At 35.4% G+C, this 18,139-nt stretch overlaps 1 protein-coding gene across 2 annotated transcripts; it reads left to right on the forward strand.

The window, feature by feature from the left end:
* The first annotated feature begins 248 nt into the window (after nucleotides 1-248).
* On the forward strand, nucleotides 249-17,857 carry chek2 (checkpoint kinase 2). Of its 2 annotated transcripts, XM_077241683.1 has the most exons (15): nucleotides 249-365; nucleotides 971-1,257; nucleotides 4,808-4,932; nucleotides 7,211-7,343; nucleotides 7,494-7,584; nucleotides 7,980-8,076; nucleotides 8,834-8,887; nucleotides 8,965-9,029; nucleotides 9,810-9,909; nucleotides 10,724-10,810; nucleotides 10,978-11,141; nucleotides 13,133-13,248; nucleotides 13,392-13,477; nucleotides 13,777-14,124; nucleotides 17,659-17,857. In XM_077241683.1, exons 2-15 carry the CDS (start codon nucleotides 981-983, stop codon nucleotides 17,713-17,715), a joined length of 1,800 nt encoding a protein of 599 aa, XP_077097798.1. In that variant the 5' UTR covers nucleotides 249-365; nucleotides 971-980; the 3' UTR covers nucleotides 17,716-17,857. The 2 variants fall into 2 exon arrangements, with proteins under 2 accessions (XP_077097798.1, XP_077097799.1); XM_077241684.1 differs by lacking the exon at nucleotides 4,808-4,932 and having other exon boundaries at nucleotides 288-365.
* Nucleotides 17,858-18,139: the final 282 nt, after the last annotated feature.

Consider the following 18,139-nt stretch of genomic DNA (forward strand, 5'->3'; position numbering starts at 1 on the left):
TCAAATATATATAACTTGCACTGACAAATGTTTTGAGAAGGTGTGGTAAACCCTTGTTATTCCCCTTTTTTTACGATGGACGTTGTTGCGTTTATTTTCCTGTTATATTTTCATTTGTCTTTCTAAAATTCTGAATTATATCTACTACCCTTGTATGTGTACTTTATTTTAATCGAATGTTGGAATGTTTTATAAACCGCATTTCCCATGAGCCTTTACTCTCGTTTCTGATTGGCTGAATGGTGTTATGGGAAGTTCATGGATGGAAGTGTGTTGGTTTTCCCGGCAGATTTGATGAGCAGCTCACGAGGCCTGCATAACCCATTCTGCAACTTTGATCATTTTAAAAAGAGGACTTGATTAAGGTATGCATTACGATAAGAAATGAAAAAACAAAATTAGGTGATCTGACGGACACGTGGATGCTCTATTAATGAATATTTCTGCTGAAAAGAAGCAGTTAGTTTCCTCTATCGCTCTTGCAGCTCTTATTTGCACTGTATCCGCGTGCTGTCATAATGGACATTTGAACCAGCAAAAGTAACTAAAGTGACTTTTATTGTTTATTTTCCGTGGCTCATCAATCTGTTTCCTTACCAAGATTAATTTGATTGCATTTGATTCGCAATTTGCAGATAAATTAATTGGAATTTAGTGTTATCAGTTATAAATAAGTTATCAGTGAAATTGTTGCTTTTAAAATGTATGCCCTTTCACATTTGGGTTTTGTGGAAGGGGTCATCATTAGTTGCAAACATGTGAAATTACTTTTCAATTCACAAACAACTAGAAATCACATGCAACAGGTTGATGACAAAAATGTAACATGCAAACGCTTATCATGTACAATGTATATTGTGCAGAATTACGTTAATTTTAAAGCCCAACCAGGTTTGGGCTAAATCGTACTCTATATATGAGTTTTAGACTGTTGTTGAAATTTTGTTCATTTTGCTGTCTGTTCTTCCAGAGTTAACATAATGTCTGACGAACCTGGACCCAGTGGTCAATCCCAATCCCAGAGCCAGTCCCAAACACAAACCCAATCCCAACCACAAACCCAATCCCAACCTGGATCCAGCTCCTCATCCGGCCCAACATCGTCAAGCCAGGGCTCTTCCTCAGGATCAGGAACTCTAAGTTCTGTGGATACATTACCTGTACAAGAACTCCAATCTATTCCTGAAGACCAGGAGGAAGCCCAGCCTCAGGTGTGGGGCAGGATCATTCCCCTGGTGCATGGATTCAATGTGCTCAGTTAAGTGTACCGTCTTCCTCGCTTGAAGAATCTGAATAATGTGAGCGCTATAGAGCGAGCAAACATGAATTTTCAATGGGTAACTAAACACTAAAGCAATTTTTTTTAGTTAATGATCTGTAAGAATGGAGCTTCATAAATGCTGTTCATTGATTAGAGTACATTTTTTGACATTTGGGTTTAAAGTGTTTTAATTCTACAACATATGGTGTAAAAACGGTACCAGCTAACCACACCCTTGCCTACAGAGAGATGTCTCAGGTGCACGCTGCGCTTTTCCAGCATTTTTCAAATATTGCCAGTGGGTGAAGTCAGGCTCTGGCGAGAGGTTTAGTTACCCTTTAAAGCATTTTATTTAGTGTCACAAGTGTTTTTGAGAAGAACAGGAGTGGTATTAACTATGGAAGCTTGTTTCCACCCAAAAACTAAAAAAGGTAATTGCGACTTTTTATCTCGCAATTCTGACTTTTTTTAGTAAGAAATACAAAATATTTAATCCAATTAACATAGCATCTATTTAGCTGCGCTACAATATATATAATTACGCTATCATTCATTCAACTGATATTATTGTAGGTGCTATTGAAATGGATATATCTCATGAGTGTGAGAAAAAAATAACTGCCTTTAAAGTTTTATATTGTATAATTTCATCCACTATTGAAACCCCCTACCTACAAACAAAATTTATATTCAGTTCATTCATATCAGTAGTGTATAATATTTAAAACACATGGAAATTGATAAATTAATAAATTATTAATAGCCTTAAGCTAAAGAGAACTACCTTAAGAAACGCGCATAGCAACAGTCACAAAAACTGCAAACGAACTGTCCCTGTTTATTTTATGTCCATCTATAACTAATTGAATCTAATAAACAGCTCCCTGTCTGTTTACAGCCTAAATGTCCATGCCTGCACCATATGTATGCCATCTTCAATCTCCTGTCGGTGTGTTTTCACCTTTTTGGCTGTGCTTACGTTTTGGCGCAGAGAACCAATCACCTAGTCGGAAATTCACATGATCAATCAGATGTGGTTTTCGGCTGTAGTTTCCCCGGCAAACTTTCCCAGTTGGTTATTTCTATAAAGGAAATGCCTAGTGGATTAGACAGTGCTGTGTAGGAGACTGAGAGCTTTACAATGATAACAGGCATCACATGTTTCTGTGAATGGAGACGGCACGGGAGCTCGCGTTAGAATGCTAACGTGATTTCCGGTAGAAATCTAAAGGTGCAAGTTGACAAAATATAATGAAATAACCACCTTAATGTGTAATGTTGACATATTTTATTTTGACATGAAAACTTACATGTTAAGGGAACAAACTGACCCAAAATCTCAAAATTGACTACTGCATGAAAAAACAATGTTTTCACCTGCCGTGTCTCACCTTAACTATATAAAAGCAATTCTGACTTTTTTTCTCAAAAAATGTTTAAAATATAGAATATAATTAAAAAATATTTAATCCAATTAACGTAGCATCCATTTAGCTGCGCTACAGTATATGATTATTCTCAGTGTTGGGCAGTAGAGTCGCTACAATTAGTGACGCTAATAGTGTCGCTGTTTTCTGAATCAAATAGCTTTTCAGTAGCGAAGCTCTTTTTTTTGATCAAGTAGTGCAGTAGCGTCCACACAAGCTAACGTTACATTTTCACAAGCATTTCTAAAGCTCAAGCTCAAATCGGAAATACAACTGCTAAGTGTCACTGATGCTGGATCAGTTAGTGACGGTGACTTCTTCTTCTTGTTTTACGGTGGTTGGTAACCATAGGGTCATATGAAAACATGGACTGAATCGCGATATCATGCATAAAAACGAAATTTTCTGTATAACGTGGAATTTCACGGAATTTGTCAGATCTTGGATGAAAAGAAGGTAAGTAAACTTAAATAAAATCGCGATATAGACTAGTGTCTGCGAATATTAAACCGCTTAAAGACTATTTAAAAAGGAATGTTCTGCGTGTCTCTGTGAATGAATGGCTCAGACGTGCGGATTCATTTACCACACACTAAGCACATGACGCTTGCGATGTTTTCAGTAATGGATCGATGAACTTCATCTACACACAGCCGCTCTGAGAGTCGCTTTAGCAGCATTTTAGCTTGATTTGAGAAAAAACTATCGTCATATCCAAAAAAACTAAAAAACACACTCAAAGGTCTGGCTACATGGCAACCTGTCAAAATAAAAGGTTGGTTTAACCTTTGAAGAAAGTTTTGCTTAAATCATTAGGCCTACATTTTAAATATTTGGTCAATAAAATTTAAATCATTAAAAAAAAACTATTTCATAGTGCCCTTAAAATGTAATTTATTTTAAAATGTTAATACATTTTTGTTAAAAATTATATACGTTTCATGGTTTCAATTAATTACTAAAATTTTATTTAACCATTAAAATGGGAGTCCAGAAAAATGAAAACAAAATATAACTGAATTTGGAATGTGGGAAAACCAAAAAAAGTTACGGTTTGCAGCTTTAAAACATTTAGTATTGTTTTATGTGCTTTTGGCCTTTTCAACCAAGATCGGAGAGTATGAAGCAATTTGGCTATCTCCTCTTTTTTTATGGCTTCTATCAAAACACTACTAGAAGCTTTCCATACCCATTGCCTTCAAAACCTGCTTGGCATTCACTGGTGGCATCATGTCACCCATAACGAACTTCGGCGCAAAGCCAACATCACCTATTTGGATTACATCCTTTATCAGCGACAACTGCGCTGGGTCGGTCATGTTATCAGATTGTCCTCTGACCGGATGCCAATGCAGCTGCTGTATGGGGAGCTCCTGCAGGGACAGCACACTGTGGCCGCCCTAAAAAACGTTATGTAGATCATCTGAAATTTATACTGAAGGCCTGTGTCATCCCAGTAACATCCCTCGAAGGTCTGGTGTCTGATAGAGTCGCCTAGAAGTCCACCTGTAAGACCAGTCCTGATGCTGGGAAGCAGCTATGACTGCACGCATGTGTCCACACCGTGGGTACATCATTCTGCGCCTCAGAGTTTGGTCTCCGTGTCCCCACTCTAAGACTGATCAATAGCAATGCATTATTTTTATTTGATGTTTTTATTTTAGTACTTCAACTATTTATTTACTAACTTGTATCAGTTAGTTGCCAAGGTGACATTTCTATTTCTATTCTACTTTTCATTTAGGTTTTGTACGTTTTTCATCAATTATTTCGATTTTATTTCAGCTTTATTTCAATTAAAGCCACAGTCCGTAACTTGTGGCACTCTGGCGGGTAATCTTGCGGATGAACATTGTAGCTGGAGCTACTTCCCTCTGTTTGAAAGAGTCTGAAAATGAACACTTATCATAGATGTACCGTAGTGATTCCGGATAAGACAAAAACACGGTTTGGAAAACGCATTCATGATTCATTCATTCATACTCGCTCATTATATAAATTCTGTACATTTTGAACACAAAAAAAAATTACAGACTACAGCTTTAACAAAGAGGGTTTTTAACCATTTTAGTTAACAATAACAACACTGAATGTGGCTTCTTTTTTATGTATTTTCCAGATTGCACAGAAAACCAGTATATCTTTGGAAGGGATAAAACATGCGGTTATACTTTCAACAACTCCATTTTAAGAAAATCACCACATTTCACCACATACAGCAAGAAACACTTTAGGATTTTTAAGGTAAGACCAACATTGAGAAGATATTCATTATACTTGTTTTTATCCACTTTCTCTTGACAGAATGTGTACTTCAAAGGTAAATGCAGAATATTCGTAAATTATTCCAGTTTTTATCCACTTTCTCTTGACAGAATGTGTACTTCAAAGGTAAATGCAGAATATTGGTAAATCATTCCACTTTTTTTATTAATAGTATTTAAAAAAGACAGAAGACAACAGTGCTGGGTTGTAACTGATTACATGTAATCTGGATTACATAATCAGATTCCAAAGATTATATACTTGTAATTGGATTATATTATGTTTTAAAATGCTCATTATCAGAGCACAGTTACATTTTTATTGATAACATGATTACTTAATATTCACAAAATGGCAGTAAATTATTCACGGTTAATTGATTCTACCTAAAAAAAAAATTGTATCTTTTAAATGTTCCTTTCTAAAACAGTCTTTGCTTATATACATTTGTAAATGGTATTACACAGAAAACTTTTAATTTTAAATTAGTGTTTTAAGTATTAATTGAATTATTAATAATAAATAATTATTGCTCTCATATATTACCTTTTCATCAACTTACTAAATCATTTCACCAAAACCCTGACATAATGTAATATTTAATGCACTTCATGGAGTTAACACATTTTCAACATGATTTGTTTGTATTATACCAGTATGGTACAAGATTATCCTATTCAAATGTAATGAACAAGCTAGGTCAAAAGTAATCTAAAAATAATCAAAAAGAAGTCCGAATATATTACCTAAAATGTTTAATTTTAATCAAATGTATTAATATAGCACTTTTTAGCCATAAAATGCACTTCAAAGTGCTTTACATAAAAAATATATAGTCTAGGGCTGCAACAACTAATCGATAAAATCGATTATAATCGATTATGAAAATCGTTGTCAACGGATGTCATTATCGATTAGTTGGTCTGCTTACGTCACGGGGAGCGTTTACTGGTACGCACACACACGCAAGGTCTCTCTCCCTCAGGGGCTCTGCCGAGCGCGCGCGCTACACGGTTTGGAGCAGTCTCTTCTGTCTCGCATGCGCGCTCTTGCTTGCGCGATCTAGATTTCGGGAGTTTGAACTAATTCGCGGGCATCAGGGAGCCGCAATCAATATGCGGGAGACTCCCGGGACTTCCGGGATGTCTGTATTTTGTCTCGAGCATCAGGTTGTGCAATCAGTTCGCTCGCAACGTAAGTGATGGATTAAAATAGCGCTACCGCAGAAATAGGTTAAATTAAAACGGTGTTTACAAAGTGAAGCATTAAATACAAAGGCAGTTAATAACAGCAGCAGTAAAATATTGTTTTTTAGTCACTGTACTCAGTGGTTTTCAGCGAATGCTTGTGCACTAATGCATAATTTCTCCTGTCCTTTACTCAAGCCTGTTAGCTTGCTGGGTAACGTTACCTCCATTCCGTTCTCTTTTTATAGCATTTGTCTACTAAGTTTTAATTGTTTTTCAAACGCGATCTACTGCGGCTCTACATTCACACAATTGTTTTCAGTCTTTCTATATTTATTTAATCAATTTATCCTTATATTATTCTTTTATATATTATATATAATATATATTATATTCTTTATCCTTATATTCCTTATATATAATTAATTTTAAATAAAAATTAAATGAATTATATATTTTAGATGTTTTTAGTTTGTTTTTAGTTCAGATATTCACATCTGAACAACATGTCTGTGTAAATTTGTTTTAACAAAAATTGTGTTAAAACATAATATGTTGGATATCATTTTTTTAACAATAATCATGTTTGTCAACTTGCCATCAGCAATTATCATTAAAAACAATGCAAATATTGATATTAGTAAAACTCAATGTGTGGCTTTTGCACTTTTTAAAGTACACTTTTACACATAAATACCCTGATTTACGGTTTTATTTAGTTATAAAAAAAAAAATCTAATTTAATTTCTATCCGATTAATCGATTAATCGAAAAAATAATCGTCCGATTAATCGATTATCAAAATAATCGTTAGTTGCAGCCCTAATATAGTCAAATATAAACAGTGGCATCACATTCAATAAAAACATGCATCAAATCAAGCCTAAGAGATATAATGTAGTGCAATAGATTACCTTATTAACTACAGGTTTCATTATAGAAATTGAGCCAAATATTACTTACTTTATCTCTGTAAACTCCCTGTTATGGGACAATTTCACTTGCTGGACAAATAAATCATGGCTGACTGTGATGGTGCGTTTCTCATAATGACTTTTCTGCTGTTTCAGGATGAAAATCTGGTGTACCTCGAGGACCTCAGCGGTAACGGCACGTGGGTGGACGATGAGAAAATAGGACAAGGGAAGCAACGAATTCTTATCAATAACTCAGTTATTGCCCTTGCAGAACAAAAACATCAGGGTTCGTCATTTTGGTGAAATGTCTTCAGGAGTTTATGAAATTTTATGAATTTGTACAAAGTAAAATCATATAGTGAATTTCAAGGTCTAGAAAATATATAGATATGACTCTGAACTCTGATTGATTGATTGTTTTTCTTTCATTCCACAGTCTTTATGTTCATAGATAAGATGGGGAACGATCAACCTAACCTTCCTTTAGAGTTCAGCAGAAAATACCACATTGCACGAAAGATTGGAACGTAAGTGAACTTGATTTTTAGAAACCTTTATAATATTATGTACTGATTTTTCTAATGATAGTGGAGTTATACTGCTGTTATATAGAGTTATATATCTTAGCTTCATTATATTGCATTTATGTTCTTAGCAGACATTGTGATTTAATACCAGGATAGGAATAAACAGCAGCTTCCTGCACGATACTGTTTTACTTGATTATTGCATACATTTGTTTTGTTTGTTTTTTTGCAGTTTGTTGCACTTAAAAAAAACCTCTGCAAGCCATAGAGTTCATTTCTGATTTAGTGCTCAGATCTGATTTGTTTTGTTTGGCTGTTCACATAATTGTTTTAATGCGGCCAATATCAGGTTTAGAATATCAGTCTAAACGTAGTCGATTTGTGTTTTCTGACAGAGGCGTCTGTGGTGAAGTGAAGCTCGCCATTGAGAAGGAAACCTGTAAAAAAGTTGCACTGAAAACCATAAACAAAAATGACTTTCCATCAATAGGGGTAAGACACAGCTGTATTCACTCAACTGTGTTGGCGTATGAACATTATTACAATTGTACAGAAATTATTATAAATTTAATACCTTATTGGGTTAAATTTCTTTTTTCTTTTGCTTTTTTTTTTACTTACCAAGCCTGAATTTATTTGATAAAAAATGCAGTGAATATTTTAAAATATTATTACAGTTTAAAATAGCAGTTTTTTATGTATCTTTGGGAAATCATTCTAATTGGCTGATTTGCTGCTCAATAAACATTTCTGATTATGATCAATGTTGAAAACGTTTTTGTTGAATATGTTTGTGTAAACTGTGATACATTTTTTATTTTTCAGGATTATTTGATGAATATAAAGTTTAAAAGTACAACATTTATTTGAAATAGATTTTTTGCAAATTTATAATTGGCTTTACTCGTTCACTTTTGATCAATTTATTAAGTATTAATAAAAAAATAAAAAACATTTACTGACACCAAAACTTGTATATGATTGTGAGTATATGTAAGCGGGTAACAGTTGTACAAGTAAAATAGTTTTTAATTTGAAGTTAATAATTCGTTTTTGCTGTAATATTAAAGATTAGGAAATCTATATGATTTTGGTTTATAAATTATAACATTTTGGTGTTTTGAGAATCCTATTTCAACTCTTTGGTGATGTGTATCCATGATTAAAAAGATGGTTTTATATTTTGGTCGTACACATATTTAAGTTTGCCCATACCTGATTGATAAAATGTTCTGTTTGCATTTCACAGACAGCCACACGGAATGCCGAACGGGAAATTGAAATTTTAAAGAAAATTGATCATGTAAGTCATGATGAATGAGTCTTTTAAATGTTCCAGAGCTATTGTTCATATCTCATTATTTTTCTCTCCCCCCGCAGCCGTGCCTGATCAAGACAGAAGATTTCTATCAGACAGAAGATTCCTACTACATTGTTCTGGAGTAGTAAGTCCTTTTAGTTTTTTTATTATGGAAGAATTGGGAACATGAACTCGCTGGTAGAATTTACTTGAGGTCAAAGAATTTCTACTTGTACTGTATTCATAGATTCTTTTAAAAGTAGTTTGCCGTGAATTACTAGAGAGGGTAATAATTTTTCAAAGCATTGCAAATTATTACCAGTTTATGGAAGCTTGTTTCCACCACAGAATAAAAAAATTTAAAAAGTAATTGTGACTGTTTATCTCACATCTCTCATTTTCCTTTTTTTTTGCAATATGGAGTTTTTCTTCCTCACGAAAGTAATTCCTCACAATTCCAAGTTTAAATCTCACAATTCTGACTTTTTTATTCTTGCAATTGCGAGTTTATAACTCAAAATTCTGCCTTTTTTTCCTCAGAACTATTAGATATAAACTCAGAATTGTGGGAAATTGCAAGTTTATATCTCGCTATACACATTTTTTTTCTCTCAATTTTGAGATAAAAACACAATTGTGAGTTATTCCGAATTGCGAAATATAAAGTCGAAAATCTCGCAATTACCTTTTTTTTATTTAAAAAAACCTTAAAGCTAATAATTTTGCTCAATAATAGTTATTTGTTTTATCTTTACATGAGTGCATGTATTATTAAGAGATGGTTTATTCTTAAACATATCTCTGTACTTTTTATAGTTGCAGTATAACCCTATATAAATTCATCAATTTGTAATCAAGCATGACAGCAAAAAAAAAATCACATTCTTTTTGATGAATAATTTCATTATCTCTGTGCTGTCTATAGTATTGAAGGAGGAGAGCTGTTTGGCAGGATCAAGGCCAAGAAACAACTGGAGGAAGATATCGCTAAACTCTATTTTTATCAGATGCTCAGGGCTGTGGAGGTACGTCTTTATGGGAGATGTTTCAAACAGCATCAATCTCTAAAAGTGATTTTTAAATGAACAAAGCATGGACCTGCACTACATATCCATAGATGGTCGAATGATCAAAATCAGTCAACTGACACATGTCGAATGTATAAAGATAACTTTGTAGTATCAAATGTTTAAATGGTAACTACACTACCGTTCATAGGTTTTGGATTGGTAAGATTTATTTAAAGGGGTCATGAATTGAGAATTGTTTTTTCTCAAATCATGACCCCTTTAAAAAAATCTTTGATGTAAGAGGTCATTGTACTATAAAAACATCCTGTAAGTTACAGAACTCAAAATAAATTTTTTTTGTCGCATTATGACTTAATAGTTCGATAAAAGTCCGCCCACTTCTACATCATCACATCTTTGGCCCCGCCCACTGACGCGTTAGTGAGATGAGAAGGAGAGACGAAAGATACAGGATCACTGGACTAAAAATAACATTAGGATCCGAATGCTATCTCTCAGTAGAGCATTATTTGTTTGTTCGGTACATTCATTGTGGAATCAATTTATTATTTTGTCTCAAAATCATTGTTTTAAAGGCCATGTGGCTTTTAAAAATGTTTTGCATCTCATTATGTAACATTTATGCATTTAGCAGACACTTTTATCCAAAACAACTTACAGTAGAAAAACATAAGCAATTAGTCACAGAGCCAACAATATAGTGTACAATGCCAGGTTTATTAGAAAGCTACACTAGGAAATAAGCTGGAGCAGAGGTGAAATGGAAAGAATTTATAAAAATAACAAAAGTTCCATTTCATTCTCCCAGTATCTCCACAATAACGGGATCATTCATCGAGATCTCAAACCTGAAAATGTGCTGCTGGCGTCACATGACGACATCTGTCTGATTAAGGTGTGTTTACCAGTTCCTGACATGGCTTCTCCTTTAACTGTGGCAGTTCCAATGTTCAGAGATCCAGCCAAGCCTTTGTCTTTCTATTTAAAACGGGATGCCCAGAAATACTCCTGAACCAGAGGTAACGGCTTTCTCAACACATGCCAATTCTCAATGCTTTGCAGATTACGGATTTTAATCAGTCCAAGATTTTGGAGGAATCCTCCCTGATGAAGACGCTCTGCGGGACACCCACATATCTCGCCCCGGAGGTGTTCACACATGCTGCGACTGTAGGATATACAAAAGCAGTGGATTATTGGAGCCTGGGTGTCCTACTGTTCATCTGGTTAGTGGAGATAAAAATATGAGTCAGTTGGATCCAGCATTAGTTTAAAAGTTCTTAAAGGAGTAGTTCACCTAAAAATGAAAAAATTGTCATCATTTACTTGTCTTTTTAAAACGGTTTGACTTTTTTTCTTTGACTCAAAACGCTGAATATAAATAATGTGGATGATATACTGTCCATTCTTTTGAAATAAAAATAATGAAAGTGAATGAGGACTGGGGCTGACAAGTAAAAGTTGCAAAAGTTAAAGTATCATAAATATATCCAATATAACTGGTACATTATATTCGAAGACTTTTGTATGTGGAACCGACTGAAATTTAAGTTGTTATTGACTTCTTGAAAGATCTTCATCTTCAGTAGGGCTGGGAAATAAAATCATATCGAGATCGCAATAAAATGCATGTTGATAACGATAAGCTCTGGAGATTTTTACTTGATATGGATCAATCACACAGCAGATATAAACACGACAACAGCTAGTCAGTATATGTCGCTAATAACTCTGATCAGCGCGGTTTTATCTGATACACAAACTCACACATGTGACTCTCACAGCGTCTGCCGTCTCAACACACGAGGACATGAACGCATGAACTTCATATCCACAGCTGCTTTTAAAGGCACTTCACAAGATTTTCACGGTTTAATTTGAGAAAAACTACCGTCCAATACACACTGAAACTAAAACTGAAAGATCTTTACCACAAACCATCAAAATAAAAGTTCAGTTTTACTTCGAGAAATGATGAGAAAATGTATCGATACTAAATTCTATTCAATTCACATTTATTTGTATAGCGCTTTTCACAATACACATCGTTTCAAAGCAGCTTTACAGAAAATGCATAAGTCTACATTATAATTTAGAGTGATCTGTTATCAGAGGTAACGGTCTAAGTTATGTATATACTAAAATGTACTTCTCAAAGTAATAATAATATTATTATTTGCAAGGGATATCATACAACCAAGATATGTTTTCATCCATGTTTTAAATGTATACAGTTTTGTTGTGCTGCAACTTATTTGACAAAAAAATAAATAAAAATGGTTTTATTGTTAATTAATTGCTATATTTGCATTTGAATAAATTTTAAAAGCTTGATTACATTTTTAGTGTCTAAATAAATTTGTATTAAATCATAAAACACAGAATCCCCAAAGAATAAAATGGAAAACACAGGATTTGGGGGAAAATAAAATGGATTTCATTGGGCCCTAAATTTAAAGGTAGCTACTCTTGGAGTTTAATTTTTAAGTTTGCATTCATTCAAGGTCTAAAAAATAAGTGGAAAGAATTTCCTTCTCCTTTAATGGTAAATGAATATCATGATAAATATCAATATCGTATGATATGTACAAAATTATTTTGATAATATTTTTGGCCATATCTACCAGCCCTAATCTTCAGTTGAATAATAATTGCTGTAACTGGATCAATTGATCTAGAGAACCAGATCAGTCTGATTTGTGAACAAATCATTCAGACCAGACCACCTAGTTTTGACCAGCTCAAATTATTTATTGAAAAAATTATTATTTCTTGAATGAGTAAAGATTTTCCAGTGAGTACAATGGCTCAACAAAAACTTTTGTATAGCTTCAATGACTTGCAATATAATACACAAGTAGTATGGAGTATTTTTTTTATAACTTTATTGTTACTTTTTCAAAAAGTAATGCTATAATTAAAATCAACCACTTTTTTTATACTCAGAATTTACCTATTGTGTCATATGGAAGAAAGTAAATGATGACTTATTGTTTTAAATCCATTTATTTAAATGATGGTAACTTGCATGCAAATAGAAATCTACAGAATTCTCTATAAATACTTTTACAATATTCATGAATGATTGGGAAAGTCAATTAATTGGTCAATACATTTAAAAACCCTGAAAGATGATATTTATATTTTGTGCCCATAATCTAAACTTGTATGAATATGATATTTATTTCTAAATCTGTGTGTATCTCTATTGTCATAGTTTGGGTGGTTATCCTCCCTTTAACACCGAGTGCTCCACAATGTCTGTGCGTGAGCAGATCATTAACGGCCTTTATCGCTTCATCCCATCTCAGTGGAAGAAGGTTTCAAACGAAGGTAATGTCTTTGCTCTCTACTCACAACTTGATTGGTATAGTTAAATAGTGTATATTATATCAGTTTATAGTTTATGTTTACAGTTTATGTCAGAAATATTTGAACTTAACAGCATACAGTATAAGTTATATATTAACTTTCAGCCAAAGATTTGATCAAGAAGCTGCTGGTTGTGGATCCTCAAAAGCGTCTGAGTGTTGAAGATGCACTGGAACATCCGTGGTTGAACGTATGTGCTGAAAAACCCACCAACTACTGTTAAAAAAAAAAATATATATATATATATATATATATATTGAGGTTGTAAATAAAACAAACTGTTTTACAAGAAAATACTAATTCAGACTCTCTACTCTACTCTCTAATTTTGTGTTTCTTTGTATTGTGAAATTTCCAAGCTATTTCTGAGTGAAAATCATTATTTATACTAAATGAAAGTTGCAATGTTTAAATATTTAAAATGTGGTTGATTTAAATACAATAAGTGTTTCGCAATATAAAAAGATCATTCTAATATCTGTATAACAGGATGATGAGATGAGAAACACTGCAAACCAACTGATGAACCCTGAAAACCAACCGATGAATCCTGAAAACCGTCCGATGAATCCTGAAAACCAGCCGATGAACCCCGAAAACCAGCCGATCAACCCCGAAAACCAGCCGATCAACCCCGAAAACCAGCCGATGAACCCCGAAAACCGGCCGATGAACCCCGAAAACCGGCCGATGAACCCCGAAAACCGGCCGATGAACCCCGAAAACCGGCCGATGAACCCCGAAAACCAGCCGATGAACCCCGAAAACCAGCCGATGAATCCTGATAACCGGCCGATGAACCCCGAAAACCGACAGACGCGCCGTGAAACATCCAAGGTACAACACCTAAATAATGTATTCGAAATCATTAGTTTTCATGTTTATATGGCTGTGTTGTTTTTAAAGTGGTGGTATAATGCCCTTTTCACAAGATGTAAAGAAAGTCCCCAGAGTGTGTATGTGAAGATTTAGCTCAAAATGCTTCACAGATATTTTTATATAGCATGTTAAAATTGTCACTTTTTGGGGGTGAGCAAAAACTCAACCATCACCAATGCAAAAGCACAATGTTGTGTTTAGTGTACACCAGTGGCGGCTGCTGGTCTTTCAAAGAGGGGAAGCTCATTTTCGGCCTACATCATAGAATTGTCCATTTATTTAAACGTAAATTCTGCCCAGCGTTCCTTTTCAAGAAAATGCTCTGTGACCCTGTCGTACCAACTAGGCGTCTTTTCCAGTGACTTGACCAGTGTCCTCTCAATGGCCAGCAGAGCTAGGCTGCTTAAACGGCCTTGGCCCATTGTGTTACGGCTGAAGGACTTGAGCCGCTTTAAACAGGAGAAGCTCCTTTCTACACCTGCAGATGTAGCTCCAATTGTTGCCACTAATGAGAACAGTTTGTAAAGCTGAGGCATTGCACTGTCCAACTCCATGTTTTTAAGGAACACCAAGTAATCACACAGCTTTCCCCTGTTACCCTGCAAGTCCTGATCTGAATACAGGACTTGAAGTTCAGACCTCAGTCTCCCTGAATCAAAGTGATGGCCATAACTTTTCAGGACACTTTGCAAGGCCTCCTCTGGAAATACTTGCTCCATGTCATCAAATTTCCCTGGATTGACTAATTCTAAGAAGAGCATAACTTTCCAAATTTGAAAAACGTCGAGGAATCTGCTCCAAGATGTTATCAACGATCGCCATGTACAGATTTCTGTAGCGCTCTTGGGGGTCCTGCAATTGGGTCAGACGGCGCTTTCTCGTGGGCTCATCTCGTGGGTCTGATGTGAGATCTGCTGTTTTGGCATAAACAGCTTGGAAAGCCCCCTCTGACCTCTTCTCTTTGACAAATGCAAGAAGAGACTCAATTCTTTTCTTGCAGTAGAGAACATCCATCGCCCTCTGCTGAACAATGTCAAAGACCACAACAGTCTCAGAGAAGATTTGTTCATATGTGTACAACATGAACACAAACTCAAAATCCTCCAGTTTCCTCACAAAGCCTTTGGCACAATCCAGTGTATCATCATCCATTGTCGTATCTGCAATGATGTTATCAAATGTCTGCAGGAGGCCATCATAGTTGTTTGCCACAGTGCTCACTATCCGTGATGTGAAATTCCATCGAGTAGGAGCGTTTCTGGGCAACCCTTGAACAGCCTGCAGACTCCAGAAAAGACGTCCTCTTTGTGGATTTTGAAAAAATTGTGGCAAACCCAGAGAGTGATGCAAAAAAAATTCTGCACTCAGGCAAGCATTTAGCCCCCTGTGACAGCACCAGATTCAGTCTGTGTGCATAGCAATGCACAAACATTGCACTGGGGGCTATTGCTTTCACTTTGGCCTGCAGACCATTGAGAGCTGAAGCCGTGACAGAAGCTCCATCATAGGTCTGTGCCACAAGCTTATCCTTAAAATTGTAGCCCTGCATGTTCTCATTTAATACATCAAAAACGGACTGAGCATCTCGCCCCTCAGAAACATCAAAAAATCCAATAAAGCGCTCCTGAATTTTACCTGCACTATCCACATAGCGAACAATGACAGAGAGTTGGGCACGACAGGATATATCAGTTGTTTCATCCAACTGCCATCCAAAAAAGGGAGCATCCTGAATTTCATCTCTGATCTGATCAGAAACGGTGGCTGCAAGAGCAGAGATCAAGTCATTTTGAATAGTATGGGACATACCAGAAAACACAGTTGAGCACTCAAATTGTGTGGACAGGACAGAGTCATATTTAGCTAATGTTTCTGTGAACTCCCTTTAATTCCCCTTGTTGGATGATTCACTACTCTTATCATGTCCCCTAATTGACAGCTCCTGCCGGCTAAGCAAGTATGTCACATCAATAAGGCGGTTTAGGAAGGGCCTGTTTTTTTTTTACTGTTTCATTGTTTAGCCACTTGAATGCCAGCACCTTTATTGATTGCATGCTCAACCCTGATCCTGCCCATGCAACTTAATCTTGCACATGCACTCACATGTTCATGGCTCTTTTCATGTCTTTTATATGCCCTGTCAAAGTTAGACAGATCTTCAAACCCCACCTTTGACCAAACAACACATCCGTGAGGTGGTTTCATTAAGAGGCATGGCCAGCAGTACATTTTAATTGTCACAGCACTTCCAGTCAGCCAGCTAATTTTGTCATACCAGGAGAGCTGAAAGGACCTGTTATTTTTCCCTATTTTTTGCACTAAATCAATCTTAGGTGTTGATCTGCCCTTCTGTTTAATTTTAAGCTTTTCCTCGTAAGGAAGACTTTCAAATGACTTCGCCAAAATCAGGTCGACAATATTAGAACTGTCTGACATCGTGTGCAGTTTCACCCACGCTAGCCTTGCCTACTATATGAATGAATGAATGAATGAATGACGATCAAAAAAAATGTATTAAACTCGCTAAAACTCAAACAAGGGATGTGGTGTGTAACTGTGAAATATATAAATGAAAATTGGCAATTTCGCACGCAAATATCAAGAAATAGGTTTCAGCAGTTTGTCTTTTGACTACACTTGAGAAATCCGCGATGAGACTGAGCGCGAATAGCTTCAGCGACTTCTTATAGTACAAAATAGCTGTCAGTCTAAAGGAGATGCAGTCTTCCCGACAGATCCTCCAATCATCACGCAGATGCCCGGACTCCAGGCCAGTCCACTTCTCTATTCACCCCAGAGACGTTGAGAGTCCGTGGGCGGGACATAATCGCAGCATTTATCCAATGACCGTCTAGTTTCGAAGCACTGAAAAAAACTGTTCTAAGCAGCCCCATTGAAGTCAATGGACGCTCAGCTTCAATGGGGAAATGCCATAGGGAAATGCACTGTGATGCTACGAGACTGTATGAGAAGGAAATCGAGTCAGCCGACCTGCTATACGTTGCTGATTCTGAAAGAACTCGTCTTCGAGATTAACTTGTTCTAATGTATTTTTAGTCAATAAAATATTAACACAATAGTACATATTTGACCATTATTTTTTTGACATTATACAGGGGAAGCTGAGCTTCCCTTGCAGTCTTAAAGAAATCGCCTCTGGTGTACACTAATAAAAATTGACCCTTTACAGTTTCGAATGTCTTACTGTTATCTGTATTACCATAAATTACTTTTTATTTTAAGCTGTTTCTGCTGTTAAAATGACAAAACAAATCATTTGCATGAGATGCTTTTCAGTTTTGTAGCTGATTGTGACCAAATATCTTTTGTTTTTTATCAGCGCTACATAAAAAATATGACCTATATGAGGGCATTCTGTTTACTGCTTAACACACTAAGGGAGACTGTACTGTACCACCTACCCCAGGGGGACTAAATGCAGCTCATTTTTAGAAACTGAATGTGATTTTTAATTAGATTTTGTCATCACAGAAACGCAAGGCAAAAGGAGAGGGTGAACCGTCCTCCAAGAGGAAACCTGGGCCTTGATGTTCACACACTTTTATTTCCTTGTGGCCTTTTAAAAGTTATTTCCTGTGACCAGTTAATCTTAATCGTCCAACACTGTTCTGCTCTTGTAAATACGTATTTGTACGATTTCCTGTCAACAATAAAATGTTTTTACATTTTCTACTGTTTTGGATTTCTGATTTCATCCGCATATCCCCACAGGTGCTCCTCATTATTATATCTGACCGGACACATAAAAAATGAAACTTCCTCCACTCCAGTAAAACCACCGTATTTTATTTTTGTTTTTTATAATATTTTTTATTTTGTATTTTAAAAGGATGTGATGGTAATTATTAATATTTATGTAATAATTATGGTTATTTTTTGCCATTGAAAATAATTTTTAAATATTTTTTTAAATTAATGCAGTATTTCAGATTAATACAGAGACTAAGCCTTT

The sequence above is a fragment of the Siphateles boraxobius genome, unplaced genomic scaffold (assembly GCF_051911475.1).
Source record: "Siphateles boraxobius isolate OS27281-9 unplaced genomic scaffold, OSU_SipBor_1 24, whole genome shotgun sequence".
Taxonomy (NCBI): domain Eukaryota; kingdom Metazoa; phylum Chordata; class Actinopteri; order Cypriniformes; family Leuciscidae; genus Siphateles; species Siphateles boraxobius.